Source organism: Haliotis cracherodii, unplaced genomic scaffold, assembly GCF_022045235.1.
Source record: "Haliotis cracherodii isolate W230 unplaced genomic scaffold, xgHalCrac1.p SCAF_4, whole genome shotgun sequence".
NCBI lineage: Eukaryota > Metazoa > Mollusca > Gastropoda > Lepetellida > Haliotidae > Haliotis > Haliotis cracherodii.
Window position 1 is genome coordinate 8,128,395 of NW_027266297.1, and position 27,513 is coordinate 8,155,907.

Consider the following 27,513-nt stretch of genomic DNA (forward strand, 5'->3'; position numbering starts at 1 on the left):
TTATGTCACATCCATATGTGAATATATGTCCTTTATCGGCCGCCACTATAACCAGTCTTCGATTAGACTGTTGTATATGACGTCTTGACCATGCATGTAAACAATTAATAGTGTTAGAGAAGCAACTGTCACACGACACTAGACAGATCCTCTCTTATATAATTATCCCCAAGCTATGCTGTTACATTTTTACAATTTGAAATAAAAATATGGCACAGATAGATTTAGACAGAAACTATTATATACTCGAGAAAATACATTATCACAAGCAGTATTATTTCGATCAGATTTCCCGGCTAATATTCAAGTCAGTAGCAGGTTAATATGTCAGACGAATTTCGATGCCGCTTGATCAGGGCGAAGCCTTGTTAAGCAAGGGCCCTGCACCTGTCTCGTAAATGCTGATGTAACTGTAGTTACCATGTCGTGATGTTTCCGTTACTGTGCAACCCTTGACGGATATCCGTGTTGGTGACACGTTAACTGTTAATCTCAAGAAACATGTTTTGATACCCAAGATGATAAGCACGTATCTGGTGTCGATGTAATTATTGGCCTATGACGCGTACGTACGAGTGTGGGTATGTACTGAATCCGGTTATATATCTCCGCACCCTACAGTGGTGAAAGTGCTCGCTCACGGCGAAAGTTTAGACTGGTTTTGGTTTCAAATATGGTACAATAAATGAAAGCTTATGTTCATTATGCTGGAACCAAATGTGTCCCCAAAATATAGACCGTTCATTTGACATTGGGTGTGTTCTGAAAGTAATGTGTTGTGGATAAAATAATTCTGATAAATCAATTGTATCTTTGAATCAAAGCTTGTACAGGTATCTGTGAAGTAATATCAACGTGGAACAATAGTGAAAGTGTTCACCCTGCCACCGCAGGTCGGTCCCCATTCACCAAACTGATAAAAAACAAGACAAGCCTATTTCTGTTTTCTGTATGTAATTTATATGTACTAAGATTACTGCACATGAAAATATATATATAACCGATCTGCACTTGATTAGCATTAAGAAAACATACCAGACATTTTCAGCATCGCCAGAAACCATACTGGTGATGCTTCATCTCATTTGCGTGATTGATGAGGACATTAATGCATACTTGAGCTTGTTGTGTGAGTCCTTTAACCAAGGCAGTTCATGTTTATAACAAGACGTGGCACGGGTAAAATACGAACTGAATACGTAATGATATGTTTTGTCTATCAGATACATCACAGCAGTGAATGTTGAATAATGTTTGTAGCAATATCTAGCCATTTACGCCTTTCTGTCACAGCACTGGTATCCCGTTCTACATAAGGTTGCAGTTTTGTTGTTAATAGGTCACCGACCATCTTGTTATGTTATATGCTGCAAGAAGGAATGCTTGAGTTTAAAACCTCGTGTCTACGTTGACGTAATGTTGTAACGTGTCGTGACTTTATGTAATTTGTGTTCGGCCGACACAGTTTCATGTGAAATTACATAACCGTGAAAGTAGATAACCTATGATAGATATACTAATGTCACAGGCAAGAGAATTTACCGTTATGTTGCAATTGCGCCCTAATTGTGCAATTAGACAAAGACTTATTGGCTGTGATGCAGCTGTTTCAAGTGCGGTTATGGTAATAAGCTGGATATATTTGTATCTGTATGCTGTGGCGTAATGATCTGTCGGTATGGATATATGCACGCCACCTTTCAGATGTATAAACAGGTTTTAGTTTCGGTAACAGCCGCTGTGATTCAATGATATCTTTTTTATGTTTTCAATATTCAATATAGGTTGTGTCATGCTTGCTGCATTGTTTCCCTGTGTGTTGGACACAACTTGCTTCCTAGTCTATGGAAGTGAATGTTGCTTTTTGTTGAAATGGGTAATAGCTCACGGTGACCTAAAGAAAATCGAAACTAGTGGTTGATAACATGAACTATCAATATGGGTATGATGACACCAGTCAACTAGATTACATATTATAACTACCGATCTTTAGTCGGGTGTAAGGGTGTGTATTCCGGATTTATCTACCCGGAACCTTACAAGACCTTTGGACACACATTTAGCGTTTTATCTTTCTATGTCTTATCGTAACGTTCGCAGGTTTGGGGCGTACGTTCGCAATAAGAAGGTACAACACACATTAGTCAGTCATTATAGATGGACATGTATTGAAATCATTGCATATTGGATCTCTTTAGAGTGCATGAGTATGGTTTTACTCCGCTTTTAGCTATATTCCTGCTAAATCATGGCGGGGGACATCTGAAATAGGCTTCACACATTTTACCCATTTAGGAAGTTGAACCCGGGTTTTCTGTGGGACGAGAGAACGCTTTAACCACTGGGTTATCCCATCGTCCGGATCTTTTCAGAACATGTTTTCTTGACGATGTTTGGTTTAGTTTATGCATAATCTGTGATATTTCTATACAATTCTATGTTGGCAATTATTCAAAGTAAAGGGACGGTCGGGTAGCCTAGTGGTCAAAGCGTTCGCTCGTCACGCCGAAGACCACCCACCATCATAACACCGTGAAACCACCCTCCATCATAATACCACTACCACGGAGCCACTCACCATCATAATACCACGGAACTACCCTCCATCATAATACCACGGAACTACCCTCCATCATAATACCACAGAGCCACTCACCATCATAATACCAAGGACCCACCCTCCATCATCATACCACGGAACTACCCTCCATCATAATACCACGGAACTACCCTCCATCATAATACCACGGAACTACCCTCCATCATAATACCAATACCACGGAACCACTCACCATCATAATACCACGGAGCCACTCACCATCATCATACCACGGAACCACCCTCCATCATCATACCACGGAACTACCCTCCATCATAATACCACGGAACTACCCTCCATCATAATACCACGGAACCACACTCCATCCTAATACCGCAGAACCACACTCCATCCTAATACCACAGAACCACCCTCCATCCTAATACTACAGAACCACCCTCCATCATAATACCAAGGATCCACCCTCCATCCTAATATCACAGAACCACCCTCCATCATAATACCACAGAACCACCCTCCATCCTAATACCGCAGAACCACACTCCATCCTAATACCACAGAACCACCCTCCATCCTAATACCACAGAACCACCCTCCATCCTAATACTACAGAACCACCCTCCATCCTAATACCACAGAACCACCCTCCATCATAATACTACAGAACCACACAACCGGTATCTAAATAGTACGACGTATCATTTTGTCCAAACCTTGTAAATGTGCACACTTTCACATCATGAACTCATAACCTTATTCAAAACAAAATATTACAAACACTTATTTGACTGACAAGCTCTCACATTTATACTCCCTAACCAGACGCACTGCACTGTATTGCAAGTCTGAGGTCAGGTTTAATGCGTACTCTGTCACCACACGCTCTCGGGTCAAAATGAATAAAGACAGTTAAAACTCCAAATGAGCTACCGTACATGTTATCTTGCACGTATGACCACGTTTTCTCCCTATAGTGTAACTGCAACATTGTATCTATGGGAAATTGTTGACCAAGTTAGAAGTAAATGAATCGTGGGTTCGATAAAGCCTTTCCCTGCGGGGGTCGGGCAAAGTCGCCCTTGTCCTGATTGCCGTGATAGTAATGCGCTTAAAGCCTGTCTGAGTTTGGCTTATCCATAGGAATGCTTCATTTACAGTCGCAATGTCCTACTCACAGGGGAAAGGGTAGCTACTCATTTAGTACCCACCATTGGAGTGCAAACACGTATTAGTGTTCCATTCTAATATCTGAATCTAAAATAGTTGATATTTGACAAATAAATGTTCACCAATGACCCTCACGTAATTAGATATTGGCCTCAAAAGTTAAGCTGGACCCGCCCGAAAGAGGTATTATCCTTTCTGATCATCTTCAGATGATAAATCCTTCTCAAAATCCTCCTTAAAACATCATATTGAGTTGCAGTTTCGAGATAGTATTGAATATGACGTATTCATCCGCACGATTTCAGTCAATTTGCGATTACATGAATAAATTTAAAAGTCAAATCAGAAGCGTGATTACCAGTATCTCAATGTTTGAGGATAACAGGATACAGGACTAGCTTCCAGAACCAGGAACTGGAACAGAGCTCTGGCTGGTAAGCAGCACATATGATAGTCGAGAATAAATCTTTTGGTGTATATGGCAGTTCCTCTGGGAGGGCCTATCTGCAGGGAATCAGGGCCAGGCCCGACCATTATCCTCTAATCCATCATGATTTATTTCTCACTGACTATAATTATCCTGCCTCTGCATCTTTTGTGACCATTCATCTTTTGCGTCTTGCCATCGACCCGCGCTTTTGATTAGTGAGAGTCTTTGGTAACATGCAAATGGTGGCTATACACCACTCTGTTTGGCTAATTGATACGACATGTGATCTGCTCCCAACCCCAGCCTCAGGCCCAGCTGGGATCCTGTCTACAAATACAGTAAGCCGTGTTAGCGCAAAGAATCTGTTCGCAGCTACAAGGAACCAGTTTGCCATCGTGTTCCAGAAATGCTGCAATCTGGTTCGAGAAGGCTCATTTTCTATAATTTAGCTTCTTTTCCTCGGCTGCCTGACGTTAGTTGAGAGTGCGTTGTAAGGCATAATTAAAGCACATTTTGAAAACGCTGCCTCGGGAGCTTCTACTGTTCGATGACTGACGATGTCTTCAGTGCAAAAAACCCTCTGAAATGAACACCTCTTAAGAAAGAGACTGCGAGCCAAATTAGTCACATGACCTAACTCCAGAATCCGAATTAGCAGCAACTTCTGCCCTTGATTCCTCATTGTGTTTGGCGTTTTACAAGTCTTGTGATTCAAAAGCTATAAATGATATATATTGATTTGGATGTATTGAGTGCCGGTTGTCTGATATGGCGGCAGACGGAGAGGTCAAAGATCATCGCGATTCGGCTTTGGTCGTTTGGCGGAGGTGAGTCTGACGCTGTCACTCATGACTTAGGGAATCATTTTATGTCGTTAATGGCCGCTGTCCATTGCTGCGAGAGATATAAGCATAATCGTACCACCCTCCGATTGTCTCATCAGGTCACGGGGTCATAGATTTCTCGCTGTGCATTGTGTTTCGCAGCACCCGGTTTTGAGGCGGGAAAATGTCTTCACCAAATGTCATGGACCTTATGTCAGGAGCTGTGGTTTAAATTTAAAAGATGCACCTATATTTGCCAGGCGTAACCTTCAACCTCTATCTGTGTGCTTTGCGTGAAGGTTATGAGAATACAGGCTTGATCCTTGCAGCGGTACGGACTACTATTGGAATTCGTACCAGGAACGGATGTATTTTCATAAGAAAGTAGTTGTGCTGACACCGATGGCTCTGGCCGCGTTTCGGAGCTGTCCGCTCATGGTTATGTAATGTCATGACATCGATCATCTGATGACATATTTGGCATGATTAATGATTAGGGTAGGTCACCTCTCCACGCCCCGTATTCGCCCCGCGACGTGTTCGTACTGCCCGCGTCGCCTCGCCACGTGGTCGCGCCGACCAGTATTCGCCCCATACATTTATAGTTACTTCTATTTCGTCTGTACGTGCAATTCCCAGTAATGCTCAATTGTCTAATCCTGCCATTCCCAGTAATGCTCAATTATCTAATCCTGCCGTTCCCAGTAATGCTCAAATATCTAATCCTGACATTCCGAGAAATGCTCAAATATCTAATCCTGACATTCCGAGAAATGCTCAAATATCTAATCCTGCTGTCCCGTTAAATGATCAATGATCTACTCCCGTTATCACTCAACATAAGGAACTTTGCGTTAGTCAAGTGGTAAAAGCGTTCGCCCGTAACTACACTGCCAGGGTTCGATTCCCCACATGGGTGCATCGCGTGAAGCCTATTTCTGGGGTCCCCCGACGTGATATTGCTAGAATTGAGCTATATGCAGGGTGAAAGCATACTCACCAAATCAACATCAATACAATCTCTACCTAGGTGCTTGTTATAACAGTGTCCTTGTCTAGTCATGTCTACATTTCACCAGTGACATCATAAGTTATCAGCCTACCTGTTATAACGACTTAAAAACATAGTACAGTTCCTGCCAGGCGATGCATAACAGTATATCGACAGCATTGTGGGCGCTGTATGAACAAACACCATTGTTCTCATGACTGTCTATGTATTACCTCTGAATGTTAAAACATGTTTTCGTAGAGTCGGATTATTATGTCATAACCTCTAGAGATTACTAGTGTGCGCGATCCAGGACGGGGGACCGCAGTGTAGACACCATGCACACGTTGCAGCGTGGTGATTGTTAAAAGGCAGTTTAGTGTGCCAACTGAATTCAATAGGTCTGGTGATTTCAGCACTGTCCAGGCCCACCCACACAAGGTTGTCTAGTCAACAATAGGGTTTTATACAACACAACTGACAGTCTATGTTGGGCACGCGTGAAGATCCGGGTTAGAATAGGTCTTCAGCAACCCATATTGCCGTAAAAGGCGACTATGTTTGCTTTTCGTTTAACGCCACACTATCCCAGCTATATGACGGCGGTATGTAAATAATCGAGTCTGGACCAGATAATCCAGTGATCGACATCATGAGCATCGATCCACGCAATTGGGATACATTGACATGCATCAACGAAGTCAGCATCTATTTCCCAGAGTTATTACATCCTTATCAACCAACACATTCACTCCTATCCAGATACAAAATGCTCATCTCAATAACACAAGCTGTAATGACTTAAAATGGCCAAAAGGTCATTCAAATATGCAGCAGCCTCATTGTGGAATGATCTACCACTAGAAATAAAACAATCCCTAAACTTATCATATTTCAAGAGCAGTTAAACATTCCCTTTTAGACAGGTATTCCCCATAACTATTATAATTATTATTATCATTTATTAGAGTTATTATTATAAGACTTATAAGACTTATTGTGCATAGCTGCGTCACGAAGCCGTGTCTAAAACGTAATCGTGGGTTCGAATCCCGGTTCACTCTAATTATGCTTTTGAGTTTGTCAGCACAATTACGTGCTGGAGGTGTTCACCAAATTGATCTGAGACCTACATCACTTGGGGCTTTTCTCTCACATTAAGCTGACACGTCGGCTGACATTTAGTCCCATTGAAATCTTATTTAGATTATATTTTGTATTTTTAAATAAGCCCAGAACTATGCTAACTTACAGGAGCTGAGGACGTCTAGACTTCCCAAATCATTCTTGACTTCAGTTGGATTCATTTGTAATGTATTCTGAAGGGCTTAGGAGACAGACCAGCTGACACGCCGTGACATAACTCGAAAACTGTTCAAAGCGGTATTAACCAAACTCAAACACTTACTGTTTACAGGTCGTTAGATATAACTGTAGACCATTGACTGTGACGTCAAGCAACACTCACCGATATGTCAAGTGAGCTGCTTCACCTGAGCGTCAACGAATGTTTGATTTATTAATATTGCGGTTATGTATTTAACGGTATTTTCAGCATAAGTAAGTCACAGCCAAATAACTTGATTTTCAAAAGACAAGTTCTAACAAGTGTAATGTATAGCGCTGAAAATATGTCACTGATAGAGTATTAATCTGTCCTCAAGGGTGACGCATCACATTTATAGATAACAAACTCCTTAAAGATCCCAATGTAAATAATTGCGATGTTCCGACTTCCAAAAATATTATTTACCGTTGCTTTCGGTTGTGTAATGTCCTCAATATCGTGTTGAATAAGACCAACTTCATTCCGGACACATCCGAATACTTCCGAATAGTTCTTCGTCTTTCTGTTAAGCACGTCGTGTGATAACAAAGCCCTTGAACATTTCTCCGGAACGATGTTTGCTCAAAATGGACCATTAAGAGTTTTATCAATATTCATAAATACCAAAAATTATTGGCCGGATGATATAAGGCCGAGCTCTCGTTTAACCCGAGACCTCGCGTGACTTTACCGTACCTGTTGCGAAAACGAGGTTGACTTGTACCAATGTTAAAGTCAGGATTCGTTTTTCATGCGTGGTTTAGGTTTTCTGTGTTTACCTTGTAAACATGTCCCGTCAATACTCACCATTGTCTAAGCTCAGTTGAAAATTGGGAATATACCTGCGGTTTTAGTGCCTTTTCGGTTTGAAATGTCGCAGAAATGGCGTAGTTTTATGGGAAAATCAGAGTTTTACCCTCTATGTGCTGAATAAGCACATTTTGAAACCCGGAGTATCATTGAGTGTGGAAATAGTGGAAATTACAGATCGAGGTGATATTGTCACCGATTCTTAAATCCAGAAATGTACTTAAAGTGCAGTCATAACTCTTGTTTTTATGAATTGATATACAGTAAACATGTCAATGTAGGTAATATTGGTTTTGAATGACGCCATAGCAACGTTATTTAAAAAAAATTAAATTTATTCAAAACTGTCTGCGTTTTGAATAAAGCCTTATTTCCATTCAAACCCAGCTCCGAAGAACTAAATAATTTATTACGAGAAAGCTGAATCCACAACTCCGGCGAAGTATGAAGTATTATCCATAGAATAGAAAATGATGATGAGGACGAATAAAAATGTAAACAAATCCTCAGAGAATGCTTGCCTCTCTACATGATGAATGTACTCGGTCCTTGAATCAATTTGAGAAAACATGACACTATAAGTGAAAAAATGGGACCACCGGGGACAAAAAGAAGAATTTCAAAAGAATATGAAATCAATAGAGACTGGGAAATGGTTTTTTTGTCCGTCAGGAAATACGGCGCATTAGGACGACTACAGCCGTCAGATCCTCAACATCCAGGGCATGTTTGTGTTTTACGTTTTCTATAGGGGGTTTGAAACGCTAAATATACGCGTCGGGGACACATATCGCACCATAGAATGTTGTATTATTATATATCCGCGGTAAGACAGCTTAGGTTTATATGAAGTTCTTCTCAAGGCCTCATCGTTTCTATGGCGTTTTATGCGATGCTGTGATTTTGGCACTAATCTGATTTTCTTCTTCTGGAAGCTAAATCGAATGACGTTTATGAGTTAAATAACGGTAAAGGTCAATTATCATGTTTATGACGGATGGGTTTTCAATCATATCTACAACTCACACGGTTCTGGTAAGGGCGGCGGTGAGTGTGTCAACGTTAATTTCATTAAGTGGATTTACGTGTTGAATATTTCACAGAAAGCCAAAACTAATTGAATGAAAACTCACACCAGTATAAGTTTCAGTTCCACCTGAGATTGATCACAACAAAAGTATGTTCAACATTTGAGAATGTACAATTTGAAAAACATTTCAAGTCGGCGTCAGTGCATGACGTTTGTTATATTACATATCAGATTCTGTCTAGTGTGTACACCCACATAGTCTATGTATAGGTATATGCGAGGAGTGGAATTAAACCTGTTTCATAAGGTCATATCTCGTTTAAAATGTCTGCTTCCACAGTGTATGTCGTAATCCCCACTTCTACCCGGATTTCATGCCCCTCCCACGTGGCATAGGATATATATTTACTTAGATCATAGGTCAGGGGGTGTATGCAAATCTGAAATATTAAATACGTGTGGGATAAATGCATTATGGTGGTAAAATAAATTGAAGGGCTTTTCAAGCGTCTTAAAGTTTGTTAAATGTTGCTGTGCTCTCAGTGCACGTTTCTGTGTAGTGTGTTAGTATTTGGGAGCTCAAAGGTAGAATTCGACAAAAATGTTTGAGACCACCCCTATGTCAATACCGCTGTGATGTGACGCGTCTCCAGTAGGTCAGCCTATAGTTTGACCTGTGATTTCAAACCTTCACACCTGTTTACACAGAGGCCATTCTATATCACAGCGAGTACATGTCAAATACGAGTGAACGCAACCGCATAATATATTTCTTGAAAGTTAATCCTCATCGTTTGGATAACATGTGTGTTTGCAAACGATTAAGTCAATATATTACGAAAATATGTCGTCATTATGCTTTTAAGGAATTGTAATGCACATCAAGGTCGATCTTATTCCATGATAAGATACGTTTTCAAATATCTTCTTTTGATAGAGAGTTGTGGGGTGGGGTATTTTGTATTTTATGTATGTTTCAAATCAGTTTGACGGTAACGTTTCACGTGACCTCTTTGGGCCACGCCCTAACCCCACCCCCGCGACTTGAATTAAGAGGCGGTAGGACAGTGGTGACCACGTTTATCTGACTTTGAAAACGATGAAATACACTGCACGCGAAAAACATCCTTGGGAGTATGTTTCATAAAAAGAAACTTAAGAAATAGGGGCGTTATAATTTTGGGGCATGATCTCGGTGTCATCGTATAAAATGAAACACGACACATATAAGTAAATCAAGGAGCAGGTTCGGACTTAACATCACGATCGACAACTGCATGCATATGTATGCTGATAATGATGAACGTTTAACCGTTCCTGTTGTGTGGTGGAGTCAGGCAACGTGTACAGTGATCCACGGCCCAATCGACCGTGAATAGATATAAAGCGCCACTTGTTATCTTGAAGCGCTGTTTTGAACTATTGAATTCCACGATTCACTGCGCCCACTACACAATTTTGTCACTTGGGTTGGCAATTGACTTGGTTTCAGTGAACGTATTTGAAGTGGAGGCGGCTGACATATTGAAAGGAATTTGTTGTCGAAACGCCCTACGGACCTCAATTCACCACTTTTTACGAAAGAGATCTCAAAATAGGTCAATTGCTTCCATGCCTCGACAAGAAAGGCTTGATATATGTCTCTTTCAATACCTACCTATCTGAAATCTTAATGCTTCCATCTAAGTTAATTCAAACGGGTTTAATACTGCAACAAGTCGAGTCGCTACATTTTGTCTGCATGAGGCCACGAATACAAACGTAGATATGGATATTGTTCATAATGGAATGACAGATGGTTGTATCCCATATAAAAAGTTATATTTTATATCTACATCGAGCGACTCCATGGCGCCGTTTTAAAATATACTCGTTGAAGTTTGAAATATGGAGTTTAACTTTTTGTAGCCCCAGCTGTGTAATATAAGAATACACATATACATATACACATATATATAAACAGCGCTTCAAGATAACAATATATATATATATATATATATATATAGAAAGAGAGAGAGAGAACAAAACAACGCTGAACACCTTTTTCGTTGTTTTGTAACATAAGAGAGAACACATTTAGCGTTGTGATTTGTTTCAAATATAAATATATTGGTTTGTACATTCGAAATGTAAGTACTTTTAAACTAATATATATTATGTGTGTGCGCTTTCTCATGCATAAAGTTTAGACGTCATGTTTACTGTCAGTACCACCCTCAATCTCTCTCATGACAAGCTGTCGCTGTCAACGATTCACAGTCATTATATGTTTTGTGCCTACGGCATAGATAAATATATACCCGTAGCGTCTCGCGCCGGTATCACTGATGATAATAGTACATTACTGGGGGATATGTGTATGTCCTGGGACTTGAGTCGGTTTGACATGCCCGAGGCAATGTCACGGTTGGCTTGTCACAAAGTCGGGCTTGGAGCGATAGGTTGTGTAAACGAGCTTACAATACATGTGTCAAGTGCTTCCTCAATTAACTAGTCTCATTTCACATTACGTCACATAAACGTCAGTTGTTACAAAGTGATTGAGTGACCTACAATACAGAATTGTCTCAACAGCTTCTTTGACCTTGGGGTTAATGGGTTAACCTGTTGGTGGAAAGGTTTATCGACAACAGGTCAAACAATGGTCACGTGACATTACTAGAAAATAGTGAAGGCGCCTGTGGTTTTTACAGTTTCTAATACGGTTTCACTGGCTGTAAGTAATGCCAGATACGGAATAATAAAAAATTAATGATTTATCAATTGTTTATCAAGAAATTTCATCAAAGTAAACAATTCATACCAGATGCTAATAAATAATTCAACACCCTTCGATGACAAGTCACATGAAGGTGTGTTATTAAATATTCAGCGAATAGGCACACACAGATGTATTTTAAAATGCACGTATATTAAATATTTTCACCTCGAATCGTATTTGTGTTGTACAAATACGCCATATTTTTCTAAACAGCACGCACGGAAACATCCGTGATAGTTGTTCAGCAAAACTAACATCAAAACATCCAATCCAAAACAGGAGGAAGGTAAACACTCCTAGCCGCTAAGCTGTCGTCTGCTCGGCGACCTCTCGTGCAATACGTCATCACTGTGACCTACGAATGACCCTGAGACCTCTCTCGCCTCAAACAGTGCGTGCTTTGTCAAACTTCGTTGTTTTATTAAAAACAGTCCACTGTAAATATATATCTGATATCAGACAGCTTGTTTCTTGATCCCAAACGCACGGAAAGGCATACGATTTTTTTTGCCATAGAGGAAGAAGCTTATAAAGTTTCAATGTCCCAAACTGGGTTAAGTTTTTTTGGCGTCCTCTTGAAAGAACACGCCCTGAAAATAATATCCGGTGCAGACACACAGCAGACACATATCTAAACTCGAATACGTGGAAAACAGCTACAGGAGAGCAAACAGGCTATAGTTTATTGATTTCTTATATCATTGCAAGTCAGCTCTGAAATAAGCAGCGTTTAATATACAAACGACATTGAAACATTATGATAAAATATTACTTGGGAACCAAATTCATCTGCGCCGGTCCGCGAACACGACACCACGCGAGAAGGGCGCGACATTCCCTAAATCTCCGACGTAACTAAATATGAGCGAGGTAAGAGAACTAAACTATAAATGCATGTCTTGTATTATCAACATTAATCGGCTTAACAATGAGAACTGGCCTTATATATCCTCTCACAAGTTCACCGTCTCAAACTTTGAAAACATATCTGTGTCAGTGCACATGTCCTCCCACAGGTGTCGCATTGCGATCCGCCCGGCCCGTGTTTCCGGAAAACCACAAGTCAAAAGCTGGATTAAGTCTAATGTTAATGCGTGTGTACGGAGAGTTTAAATCATACTAGTACTTATTAACGCCCGGCTCGCAGTTGACTCAATCTGCTTATTGTTCGTAAACAGATTTGTGACCATACTCACACAAGCCAATACTTGACATAGTGTGGCATATTTGATCGTCGTCCTGCTTAGATACCTCTTAATACTTGCATTAGCCCCAGCGCATTATGTTGCCTGGTTGTTTATGGCCGTGCCGGTACTCTAATTAATGTGATCCCCTGCAGCTGACAGGTTAGCATGGTTACTGAGATAAGATTATGGCAGCGAGAGTCGAAGCACTGGCCAATAGTCCATGTGTTGTTTGAAACACTAATTTGCACGGATATGGAACCAAATGGTATTTCCTGGGCACACGGGATTAGGACTGAAATTCAAACGATAATATGATATATATTGTTCGTATCTCACGGTTACAGTGTGATATTCGTGTGTTTCTGGGTGTGTAGCCTAGTGGTTAAGGTGTTTGCTCGTCACCAAGAAGACCCTTTCGATTCGCTCTATTGGTAGTCTTGAAGCCCATTTCTGCCCCCGTCGTGATATTGCTTGAATATTGCCGAAAGCGGCGTAAAACCACACTCACTCACTTTACAGTTCAGAGGTGCCTTCCTGTGGCGTGGGGTTACGAGTGGCCCAGTCGTCTTAGGCACCGCGATTCTCTCTGCAGGGCACGCCAGAAACCTATGATTGTTGGTTCGAATCCCGGTTCGTTCCGATTATGTTTCAAGGTTTGTCAGCACCATACCCGTGCTCGTGGGATTCACCGAAGTGGTAAACGTCTGAGACCTGAATCACTTTGGGCTTTCCTCCCACATTAAGCTGACAAGCCGCGATATAACTGGAATACTGTTAAAAGCGGCGTTAAACCCAACTCACTCACTCACTCCGGCATTTGTGTAGGTATTGGTGATATTAGAAAACGAGCAATATTGAATGCTACACCAAAGCTCGTATGATTGAAACGAGACTGCACAGACTGCAAGTTTGAAACTAATTTCGTTTCGTTTCAACATGTTCAAGTTAAGATGACACCCCGTCACAAACGACTGCCGTATAACAAACCCCTATTGTGACCTACGAACACGATACTCGCAAAAAGTATGTAGGACTTCAGTGAAGTGTTTTTGCGGAAATATCCGAGCGCTTAGTCACCCTCTTAATACCGCTGCACGTATTGCCGTGTTTATCCTTCGCATCCATAATCCATATCCTATCCTACATAATTGTGGCGTGGAGTCTTTGCTTTTAATAGATCATCATCATCATCGTCGTCGTCGTCGTCGTCGTCATCGCCCTATGCAAGCGTACTTTGGTTTTTAACCGACGTCATTTGCGATGTCTGACGTAACCCGACCCCCTTCCCACCCAAAGGCGTTGTCTTTAGTTCGTTCAGTAGCCTTCCCAGGGATTCGCTTTTGGGTTCGAATCCCTGATTCTCACCAATTCTTCTTCTTTTTTTCGCAAGCACCATATTCAGTTCGTGGGTTTTATCAAATTAATAAACGTCTGAATAAACGGACAAGCTGTTATATAACTAGACTGACATTCTAGACTTGAGTTGGGCTCCTTTTGTCATTTATTATCCCTGGTAGACAGACTATTATGCAGTATAACTACTAAATGCTGAAATACAAAGCAGCGTTAATCGTTCAATTTTTTATAACACTCCTGAAGATCCGGGTAAAGAAAAGGTCTTCATGGACTATGCTTGTCGTTAGAGGCAACTATGTTTGTCGTGAGAGGCGACTGACGGGATCGGGTGGTCTGGCTCGCTGACTTGATGTATGTCATCGCTTCCCAGTTGCTTAGGTCGATGCACATGATATAAATCACTGGATTGTCTGTTCCAGACTCGATTATTTGCAGATCGTCGTCATATAGCTGGAATATTGCTGAGTGATGCGTTAAGGAACAAACAAAAAACAAACATTGTTATTACACCATCCCAGAGGATTATATAAACATGTAGAGAAAGGAGCTCAGACACTCTTCATTTTCTGACTGCAGCAATCTAGACTTGCGTTGACTGTATTGAATATAATTGTTTCAGGGTCTGTATGACAGACTAACTGTTTTATAAACATCACCTCAAAAACAGCTAGAGAGGCATGCTGCATAACTGTCATCGAGGCTCCCTTGAGCTGGTAGTGTTTCTAAATAATTCACAGCGCCATCGTATTATATATTGATCATAGCAAATTAACGTCAACGAAGTTTTCGTTCACTTTACGAAGGGTAATCAAGAGAGATATAAAAACGACTTCTCTGATACAAAAACGATTGTGCACGACGATGTATACTACTCAAAAGACGTTAAGGAACACCCAATTCATTCATATTACTTTCTGTAACTTCTTTTGAGTAGTATATGTGGCCGATCTTGATTGTGTTATCAAATGCATATATCTGTTTATATATGCGTGTTTGAGCCTTGTTTCTTCATGGTAGTATCGTGTGGATGATGATGGTGATGATGATGATGATCGGGTGGCAGTGTTATCCACTTTGCGTTTTCCGCTTGCTTGCAGAATATCCATACTCGTAGGTTTTACCTTTGTAAACATCTACGGCTTATGTTTTGGGCTTGCCTCCAGTACTGTAAAGCTGGAACGCCTTCACATACCTGAAATACCTTTCAAAGCGGCGTTAAACCAAACTCACTCACTGACAATATTCTCCAAAAGATGAAAGCAGTGTGAACCGTCAAGAACTGACCCCCAGCCCCAATAAATAAATAAAATTAAACATATTTAAAAAATGAAATAAAATCAACCAACAAATAAACAAACAAAACAACAGCCAAGGTCAAAAGGATACGCGTTACTAGGGGAACGTCACTTCCCAATTCTGCGAGGAAGTGCAGAGAGATTTGCACTTGGGTGCAATCCTGCATCTTTTACCGATCATCCGGGCCGCCATCTATGCAAAACACCGGCGCGACGTGATGGCATTCTCCCCGACGTGTTTACGCTCAAGGTCACGTCTTTGTGTTTGCGAATTCGTCAAGGGCATGCCACCTTGTCAATGCAGACGTGCTTGCGTGTCATGTCTTCTTCTTAGTGAACATCGTCTGCAACTTAATGTCAGAATTTCAGACTCACGAGTGACTAACGAGTAAGACTATTGGGTTTACGCCAGAAGGAAAAATTGGATTGTGACCAATGATTCGTGTTTTCAGTTGTCACCCTCCCTGGTTAAGAAACGTTTTTAAAAGCCCACACGAAACAGTTTCCTATTCTTTGAAAAAGTTAAATACCCCAAAATACCTTTGAAAAACTTAATGGAAACACAGTGTTTCGGTTGACGGTTGCTGTTGGAAGATGTAGTCCCCGGGAATAAAGTGTATTGAGTGTACCTGATCTTGGAGGCAAAAATGAACTATTTTCACTGTTGAACAATATTTACAGAAGAAGTAGAACGTGGCTCTGGATTTTGCAACGTTTCCGTTTGGCTCAACAATACGAGAATTTCATCAAAAGATCCTACCAGTCAACTATACTTCTGGAAGAATTAAAGCAAAGTTGGGGTTGCTCTGGATTTGAAAAAGTTCAGTTTGGCTCCCAATACGAGAATGTTATCCAAAGATCCTTCCAGTGTTATCGTAAGGAAGCACGAGGATATATCAAAGGCAGCAAAGAGGTTGGGATAATTGTAAACGGCATAATAAAGAAAGACACCTGTGGAATCGACCAGTTCTCGGTCTTGTTAATTCCACCAAATTTCCTTTTTGTGTCGGACACTTGCACAAAAAAAGGAGCTAGGCTTTGCATAATTAATGAAATAATTACCAAAAGAAGTTCTTGAACGAGATCACGTTGGGAAGCGAATGCTGTACCAAACACGGGATGCAATGCGGGGGTTGGGGGGCTTTTGATGTTGCAACTTCCGGATGGAACTGCATGATGGGACCTCGGCTTTGGATACATAGCTCATTTGGTGTTCTTGTCGAAAAGAAATGTTTGATTGGAAATTACCTTTTGTTACAAATTAAGCCCTTTGACCAACCCAAGTTACTTAAGTGGTGCAGCTATTTGCATCACATATAGACAGCTAGTGTTCACTAACCTAGAGATCATTTGCGATCTGCTTCAACATGTGTTTCAGCCTCGTGCCTTTATCAGTTCTCAATCATTGTCAATTGCACTCCCCGGTATCGATTCCAGCCAAGCCGAGGCAGTGGGATTCTTCGAATGAAACATCAACATGAGATAGTCGGATTGATAACCCAAACCAGTCCCGCAAATCACCAGATAAGACAGTAAAAACAGCCTGTTTGATTGAGAAACAGAATATAAGAAACAAACGGTTGAAATTAAGACCAGCGTGGAATATCGTTACCTTAATAAGATCCACTTAAGTGTGCATAGACAGACGAGGTTGGACGTTCTGTAATAGAGGACCACGAGCCAAACACTTTATTGAAACTTACTGAGAATGACAGTGGCTAGTGTAGCATCATTGTGGATGAGTCAGTGTTGGGCCGTTCCTGGTCCGAACAGGAGTACCTTTCGTCCATGATCACGGTACAGAGAGTTAGTGCGTTCCGGTGACCGGTATTGTGCCGACCTCGGACACTGGTCAGTTTTTACCATGGGGAGGACGATGTTCTCCAGCCAGGAGATGCTGGGGTCTGTCAACGATGATGTGAGTTATTCGATATTATGTCAATTAACATTCGGATATTCTGGCCCGTCAAAGCTGGCACATTGAACACTTCATGCCTTGCGGATCACGACACATGTTATCGAAATTGTAGTCCGACTGTTTATGATTAGATAGGATCAGGCTTATTCGTGGTTAATGGTGTGTGGTGATTTGTCTTCGATCAGTATCCAAGGGAGCATTCTTTTATGAATATCTCTCCTCCAAGTCTGGTTGGGATATTAAATGATTTCGCGATTTGATTTTTTTACCTCATCAGGCTATGGATCTTCAATCTGTTATTTTTAAGTTTTTACGCATCCATTTCAATTATGGGGGACCTCGAATCATCTCTAGGAACTCGATAGAAATCGACGCCACTGGAAAAAATACTCCCATCAGTCAAAGGCGTCTTGTATAAAACAAGCGTTAAACCGTCAGTTTCTTTGGAGTATTAAATCAAATTTGCTAACGGAAATTCAAACCTTAACCATTTTATCATACAATAATATTTCATGTCAGCCTTACCCTTTGCTGGAGCAGTATAGAGTCTTGGTATTTCATGCTTGGCGCCCGTAAAGACTTCTGAAAAAGTAACTTCTCAGTATCTCATTCTCGGCCTGAAGGGGACACCGGACAAAATAGGCTCGAAGTTTGTTTTGTTTTTGTTTGCTTGTTGTTTAACGCCACACTCAGCAATATTCCAGCTATATGACGGCGGTCTGTAAATAATCGAGTCTGGACCAGACAATCCAGTGATTGACATCATGAGCATCGATCCACGCAATTGGGATCGATGACACGCATCAACCTAGTCAGCGAGTCTGACAACCGAGGCCCGAAGTAGTTTATGCTTGGTGCCAATGCGGACTAGGTTCCCAGAGCACGTGGTATTCCCTCCCGTACAGAATAGGTACCCGTTGGGATGCTGTGAAAGAATTGACGTCGGTCGGTACCCGTAAGAACAGGTGTCCGGTACCCCATTGTGCAAATGGAAATTTCAAGGAGTAATGCTTATTGACAGCATCAGAAGTTACAAATGCATGTGGCTTATACATTGTACCACTAGGTATTTAGTCTTCGAACATATTGGGATCCCTTGTTGGTGTCAGCTGTGACAGCTGCAGGACCATCAGTTGCAGCTGTGGGTTGACTGCCTGTTGCAGCACCTTCTTCCGCAGCTGTGGATTGACTCTGCCAGTTGAACCACCTTCATTCGCAGCTGTGGGTTGACTGTGCCAGTTGCAGCACCTTCTTTCGCAGCTGTGGGTAGACTCTGCCAGTTGAACCACCTTCATTCGCGGCTGTGGGTTGATTCTGCCAGTTGCAGCACCTTCTTCCGCAGCTGTGGGTTGACTGCCAGTTTCAGCACCTTCTTCCGCAGCTGTGGGTTGACTCTAACAGTTGCAGCACCGTCTTCCGCAGCTGTGCCTGCTGTTATGCGCGTTAGCTTGATTGTTTTTCAAGACGACCTTCACCGTGCTGCTCCATTCATATCCTCATGGTACGTACATCTTGCTATATAGGCTATCATGCTGGTCGATAATGTAATTAAACAACGGCGTCTCATTTTTCCAATGCCATCAGCTAATTGTGAGCAGGGGATTTTGTCGCATAACCCTATTATAGCATCCTGGCATAAGAGCTCTGATCAAACAAAGCCTTACTCTCGCGAGATCTCGTTTGTCAGTCGAGATTGAAGGCAATTTACATCATTTTTGCGTCATTGAACAAAGCGAGGATAAACGTTTTTAGGTCATTGCTTGAACCAAATGAAAATTAGTTCTTTTTTCAACATTTGGTGCACGTTAGCCATGTTTATAGCAAACTATGAATCACGTGCTTCACTTTTTTGAGGAATTTGTATAACTCAAGATAGGGCGTGACAATAATGTGTGTCGTTGAATCGCATCACTGCGACCTGAAACCCATTCATCATTGCTTGTTTGGCTGTCAGTTTGTGGGGTTTATGAAGAAATTCAATCTTGCACATGAGCATTAGTTTGACATTTTGAAAGCCTGATCCATAATCCTTATACACCGATCTGTACTACGAGTTACGAGATCACTAAATGAATTTATATTGGAGCTGTTATTCAAATCAGACACTTGACCTTATTAATAAAGCCACGCGGTACGTACAGCTCGTCAATTCTCGTTATTTTAAAACTACGGAATACAATCGCTGGATTGCATACAGGAAAGAGCTACTTCTGACAATGAACTTTGATATTTATTAATTTGACTGATAAACCATTCTCCTGTGTTTCTCTGCATTCTAGACTCGAACCAGTCTCCGTTATCACGAAGATACTTAGGTATTACTCGTATTACTACAAGTTCCCCCCCCCCCCCCCTCTCACTCACTCACTCACTCAATAGTACAATAGTCCTCGCCGTCCTTTCTCACTATGTCTTATAAAGTGTGAGTGAGTGAGTGTGTATGGTTTTACGCCGCTTTTAGCAATATTCCAGCAATATCACGGCGGGGGACACCAGAAACGGGCTTCACACATTGTACCCATGTCGGGAATCGAACCCGGGTCTTCGGCGTGACGAGCGAACGCTTTAACCACTTGGCTACCCGACCACTCCTGTCTCATAGAGATCAACTGTATATGTCCAAGTGAAGGCACACGATCATGTTCATCTGTTTTCACCTTTAAGCTGACATGCATCGTTCCCTTCCGGGAACAGAGAGAAGAGAACTAGTCGTACCACACTCAACAACTCAGTTTCAAGAAAAGGGCGGTCGGGTAGCCTAGTGGTTAAAGCGTTCGCTCGTCACGCCGAAAACCCGGGTTCGGTTCCCGACATGGGTACAATGTGTGAAGCCCATTCCTGGTGTCCCCCGCCGCTGGAATATTGCTAAAGGCCGCGTAAAACCATACTCACTCACTCAGTTTCAAGAAAAGCTCCTATTCAGTTTTATTATCTTAACGTAGAAATGAACCCAAATCTGGTCACGTTCAAATATCTGAATCCATATCAAGAATTCTGCTTTCCCGTCCAGAAAAAAAATACAATGTGTGACAAGAAGAGAAAGATGAATCCTTTGTATGCGTCCGTCTCGTCAAACGTTATTGTTTTCTTTTTAATTCCACCGAGGGTAGGACTGACGTTGTTTAACCGCTAGGGGGCTCTGGGCTAGGTGAAGGGTTATGGCGGAGTACGAATGCGAATATTAATGTTCGTAACAGCATTACACAATCGATAAAGATAATATTTGCCGTTGCAAATGAGTTTCCAAGATTATTTTTTTCCGTGCTGGCATTCTGGTCGATAGAGAAGAGATTTGTTTGCAAGTTCTTAATGTTGCATTGTCACGTTGATAGTTTGTCAAAACGGGTCTGATCTGTGGTCAACGTCGCAATATGCTGTGACGTTCTCTGCGTCGTGTGGTTTATAGAAACACCATGCTCTCCCGCCAACTATCATTTGTATCTAGAAATCCATTAATATATGGTTTTGATTATCAGGATATTAAATATAGCATTGCGATTTATTGTAAATAATAGAGCTTATCGATTAAGGCTGCCTAATGTTCAATATCCACTGTCATTGCTTCACCACGTGAATAATATTAGAGATCAGAGAAATACAGTCCCTTATAATTATTGCAATAAGATATTAATCTGATTTTTTCCCGCTTTTTGGAAATAATACCCACCTTTTTTTGATCATCACAGGAATCCTCATTCATGAAATTAAATTCATTCAAGTTGTGAAATTGAATTTGTGGAGGCTTACAATTTAATTTTCCTTAACTTCTCTATCATTCCATTGTAGAAAGGGGGTTGTTTAAGACAATATTTCCATGTATCGATTAATAAATACTTCAAATATCTTTCATACGATGGCATGTCAGACAAACAGGCTCTGTTGGGAATTGATCGTTAAAATAGAATATTAAGCCTTGATGAACATCTTAATTGTGTATTTTATAACTCTTTATTCGTCATACGGCGCGCATCGTCGCCATTAAGAGGTCATTGCTGTGTCGTGCAAGCGCACTCGCAACGTTTGATGACTGGTTTCTGACCTCAAGTCGTCATTCTCCATCATAGTCGGACAAAGACCAAATTATCTCGACTACGCTCAGTATTTAGTAATTTACTGTACATTTATCTGATGATTATGTGGCATACAAGCTAGGAGATTCCAGTACAGCATCCTCGATAGATTAATGGCCGCCATTTGACCTTGATCCTGGTGTTTAATCTCGACAGACCGCAATAATTCTATAGTTGACATGACTGGTGGTAGGCGTTGTAAGGAGTACTCAGTGACAACCCTGTAGGGAGCGGAGATAGAACGGTTTTGTAAGTGTTTCCTAATAAGTCTAGTACCTTGTCAATTATGGGTCGAACATTGTGTTGAATTGTCAAGACAAATAAACAGTGTAAGCTATCAACGTCACCGTATGCGTTTGATACGCAAAGGAAACACACATTTTAACAGACATGCGCAGACAATACGTTGTAACCAAGTTTCAACACTATTTTAGAAATTCAGTCAGTGTTAAGCGCCAGTGTCAAGGACAGATGTTCATGGCTTAAGATTTCACAGTTGAGAATGTGAAGACGTGCGTAACGGTTTCATGTCTACCTTCACGCCCGTGTAACGGATTTTTTTACACGTAATTGACAAGGAGGTTTAAATATTAACATAAAATTATAATCCTTCAAGTTTACACTTAAGTGGAATTAGAAAGTCAAAGCAGCGTAAAAAAATATACGATTATAAAAAAGCTATTGTAAATGTATTTGGAAATATTTTTCAAAATCTGCAAAGCTTGTTTATATTAGAAAACTACATATTTAGTCAAGATTAGCAGAATTAGATCAATTTGACAGAATAACCTTTGAACTTTTTATCAATGCCTGATCACATGGATGCTGTCTGGGCAACCCTGGTCGCCTCCCGCACCGTGACTGGGCGATGAAGGCCATGTTAAGACGCTTAATAGTCTACCCTAGTATGACGTCTGGACAACGGTTCAAACACGTTGCCATGGTAACTAATACAAGTTTTTAAACTGCTTCTATATTGCCTTTTAACCAGCATGTCCTTTGAAGTATATTGCTGTAAAACCCCGCTCACAGGCGGGCTTTCTGATGGCGACATGCAATCACGACATTGTTCTATTTTGTCGTTGTGTTTCGTCACTGCCAATTACTAAGAAAGGTTTCTGAAATTAATGATCTGACTTAAAAAGCGAATTTTAGACAAAGGATTCTCATGTCCATGCATGATGGCATTACGTGTTTAAAGTGTCTGATGTTGTAAGAAGCAGGAAATAAACCGAGACCTCACGTGGGACTTGACGTCACATCGTAAGACGTCGCAAGAGTTTGCAAATTTCATCTATTGTCAAGAAGGATCTTTGTCGGCCAGGGGAAGAAGACCCATAGAGCATCCACTACTACCGGCCTATTGACTGCCCCTAATTCAGTTTACACAGGTTCACTGCCGTAATGTAGTAACAATTGATTTCTGGGCTCATTTGCCACAATTTTGCACTCAATTTGACGTTCATCTCGCCCGTCGTTCCATCAATGTACTCCTGAAAACGCCACCGACTAAACATTAGTACAACTCGATAATGGGCTACCTATGCAGCCGTCTGTTGCGACCATCACGGGGACCATTACGACCTAGTCTTGCTTGTCCCGACTCCGGGGTGTTGAGACGTCAGTAACGGCTTCGCTTCGACCGACGTCACCCCTTCGTGGGCCAGTTCCTGCCTGATGCCAACGGCGTTGATTACGGCTAACCCTAGCGGCCCCCGCGACCTATTCACTCCAATGTCAACATTGATTTGGATTCTGATCGTCTGCAATCGGCCGGATCATCAGATGTTTGATCTGGGTCGAGGCAGCCATTCTGGTGAAGATGGGCGATCGGAATCCAATGGAAGCGTCCATAGGCATTGCTGACCCTTCTGCTGGGTTGTGAATGGACGCGAAGATCAAACGAAGGCTCAGTTTGTCTGCTGGCGGTCCCACCTCGGCGCAGGGCGATCTGAAGCAGGTTCGTCGGCTAATATTGGTCCATGCAAATCGCGAATGGAACACAGTGTTGATAGAGGCAATATTACCAAGCCTATGATATGAGAACGGGCTTTGCAATCGAAGCGTAGAATTGATTCGTAAGGGATAACGGGAATAAAACAGATGCAATTACACGATGCCTAATCGCGTGGATCATGCAGAGGCCAAGAGAACACCTTTCAGCATATTGTAACTCGAAGAATTCGAAATCATTGTTTAGGTGTTGAGATGTTTGTAAGATGTTGGCCGCTCGACTGATGAAGATGAATACACTGACTTGAACTTTGTACGGCAGCGGGGTAACTACACTCTAGAGAAAACGCACAAAATGGTACCGCTAATTAGTATCGATCCCTGGAAACATTGGGATCGATAAGAAATGACGCGTCTATTGTGCAATGGTGATTGTTCCATTGCGCTCTTCTTGTTATGCTTTCCCTCTGCTGGTTTTTTCATTGGAGAAGCTAACTTCATCAATAGAGTTAACGGTTTTAGTTTTTGACGGTATCACGTGAAGAAGTCGAACCTCGTTAGTCTGAACACTTCCTTATTATAACGACCGTCACGTTAAACGGTTTCAGTACAGTTGTACTGAATCTCATGAAGGAGATATCGTTGTCCTCGTCCGGATATCGAGGTGTTCGTTGTAGAGAGGTTATGTGTGACCAGGTTCAGATTAAAGAGGTTCGGTTTAACAAATTCAGTGAAGCCAGGTTCGATGTAAAGAGGTGTTTAGAGGTTCGGTTTGACGAGGTATACCAGGATGATCTCTTGTCTCAAGTTCTCAACTACTCTCTCTTACAGATTTTTTACTGAATACAAACGCCCAATTCCATTTTCCCAACTTTCCCAACTCTTGCGGCCCATACACAACACCCCACCCCCACCCCCGTCCCCACCCCCACCCACCACTCTCAGCTCGTTAAATCTAGAGACGAGCTTTCCCTTATTGAAGTATTTTTATTCCACCTTGTATATAACTTTATTTCGGGAACTATATGTTTAGATCACGACTTATGACAGATCTATGCTTCCGCGTTTCCTGAAAGTAGTCCCCAGCCGTAAATTATTATGAAACGCAGATTGACGTGAAATAGTGATTGTTGTGCGAGTTTGTTTACACAAATATATTGCATACCAGCGCATATTTAGTTTGTCATGTTTCACTTTCCAGCTTGATATAAAACTTATAACAATGATATCAAACATGTCATACATGACCAACATACGACGCCGATGTATATTAACCTGTTATTAATCCATACCATCAACCGCAGCACACTTTCCAGGCATGTCACATACCACGTGATTAATTTTTTAACGGCATGCCAGCCATACCACTCGATAAAATCATGACATCACAATGTTTCGCTGTTTCCTATATACCACGTACCATCCTTCACGACTTTCAAGTACAGAATTGAATTATATACGAACAAGCTCCAGGGCTAGACTGATAATATATAATTCGCTATGAATTATCGTAAATTGCTTTTCAAACATCTGACATTCTCCGTCTCGGGCGTAATGGCGGTAATTGTCAGGTTTTTCACTGACATTTGAGGTGCGATTCAGCATGTGTCGCATCTAAAATGGAGGTCGATTCGCGAATGATGAAGAAGGTATCTCATGGATATTACAATCACGATTACAGGATGCTGGTGGGAGAGTTTATTATTACCTGTAAAGACGCTAGTTTCAATGACGTGTTTTTGACGATGTCATCACTGTATTAACTTCGGATGTCGACTTTGTGTCACTCCTAACGTCCACGTTTTGGGACCTAAGAATGTGTCACATGACATTGAACAAAAGTATTGCAAAGATGAGAACAACATAATTTTTTTCGAAAGTGTACAGGTGGACAACCTAGCGCTCTTAGTATCGAAACTGGTGATTATCGAACTTTGTACTTAATTTCAATGTGAATACACAATTTCAGTGTGTTTTTTACAATTTATCATTTTCAAGGTATAACGTGTGGACGTTTCTGACACGAACAATATTTAATGATACTAAACAATTTATAACAAAATGTTTTGTTATATTTATGTCCAGACATCAAATATTAATGTCGTCTGCTTCTTGTTTTCAGCCGTTGCGCAGACGAAGGTCATCGCGGGAAAATTCGGATGATTACAAAGCAAAACGTGTTCGGAGGCAAAATGACGGAAATTGTACCATGTGCCTCCGTGGAACACTCCATTGTTACAATGTCTGTATACTGGTAAGTGAACGAGTCCTTATATGGGCATAAGATAATAATATGAACTTGTCTTGAACAATCAACAGCGGCATGACCTTATACTCGTGTGTCTGGGGTATATGGTCAACGGTACTTCATATAGCCGAGGTCCCGTTCCACAAAGCTATCTTAGCGCTATGACGATTGTAACTCCCAAGCGTTAACACTGACGTTCAGGACGTAGTCTAGTCGTAGTGAGTCCGTCCGCGTCATATCAAAAGACGTTAAAAGATGGTACGTGCTACCCTACCTGGCGCTCGGCATTAAGGGGTTAAAAACAAGGACTGGTCGGCCGGAGACAGTATGCTGTGTCTGAGTGGAGTGTTCATGTTAAACTGCGGCACGGTATCTAAGTGGGCCAGAAATGTAAAATTGGGGTTAGTCCGACACTAGTACAAGCAGACACATACACACGTCGCTGTTTTAGTGCAATAATCTTGAACGCGACGTTAAACCCCATTTCACCTCACCTCACCTCACCTCACCTCACTGTCGTGGAACTGAGATTGTTTTGTGGAACAGGACCCTGTGTTCAGTGATGACCTTTCTGACTAAATGTCATGATGACCCGACCTTCAGATATTTGCTGACACGGAGTCAACGTGCACTCGTTTGTTTACGTGCCAGTTGCTGTTGTATCGTTGACAACAGGTTGCTGTGTATTGCAGACAACTTCAAACTGTTGATACTCACACTATTTCATTGTATGCAGAGTATCGATGCTCATAATGTGAATCACCGGATTGTCTGGTCCAGACTCGATTTAGTTGCAGACCGCCGTCATATAGCTAGAATATTGAGTGTGGCGTTAAACAAACAACAACAACAACAGTCATGCATAAGCAACTCTATTAATATCTTCTCAATGTTCAAGCCTGGTAAGGGGCGGTCGGGTAGCCTAGTGGTTAAAGCGTTCGCGTGTCACGCCGAAGACCCGGGTTCGATTTTCGACATGGGTACAATGTGTGAAGCCCATTTCATTTTGCCCCACGCCGTTATATTGCTGGAATATTGCTAAAATCGGCGGAAAACCATACTCACTCACTCACTCACTCAAGCCTGGTACAAGTAAACCATTGGTAAACTCATGATAAGCCAGAACAAAGTGATGGGGAGGGGGACCCAGTCGGTTAAGGCGCCGCAATTCGTCCCACGGGCATGCCTGATATCCAGGATTGTGGGTTTGTTAGCAGCATACCCGAGGGTTTCACCGAACACCCGAGACAAGCATCGCTGGTTTTCCTCCCTCATCAATACTATTAAACGCTGTGTTAAGCCCAACCCACTCACCCTCTCACTCAAACAACGTGACCATAAAACCATAATTAGTCTTATCTCGCGGCTTGGGCCAGGTAAACAAATGGGCGATAGCATGAGCAACTGTCCACAAAACCTGCATGTAATGTTACCATGCTGTCCTCGCTTAGTTTGCTGTTCTATAGACTGTACATCCATAGAGGTTGTTACAATATTCATGTAATCATACATTCAAAATAATGTGCTCTCACACTCGCCGACAGCATCAGCGGTCTAATGATACAGCGTCTGGCCGGAGAGAGATC

At 41.6% G+C, this 27,513-nt stretch overlaps 1 protein-coding gene across 6 annotated transcripts in view; it reads left to right on the forward strand.

The window, feature by feature from the left end:
- The window catches only part of LOC139480553 (tetraspanin-18-like), a 100,737-nt gene that overhangs the window by 59,469 nt on the left and 13,755 nt on the right, over positions 1-27,513 (forward strand). For 4 of the 6 annotated variants that reach the window (XM_071263675.1, XM_071263671.1, XM_071263673.1 and 1 more), the window contains one exon: positions 25,802-25,933. In XM_071263675.1, the coding sequence (XP_071119776.1) occupies positions 25,802-25,933 (132 nt within the window). Of the gene's footprint in view, positions 1-12,684; positions 12,771-25,285; positions 25,368-25,801; positions 25,934-27,513 lie in introns of those variants that run through there. The other 2 variants (XM_071263676.1, XM_071263674.1) reach the window with 2 other exon arrangements.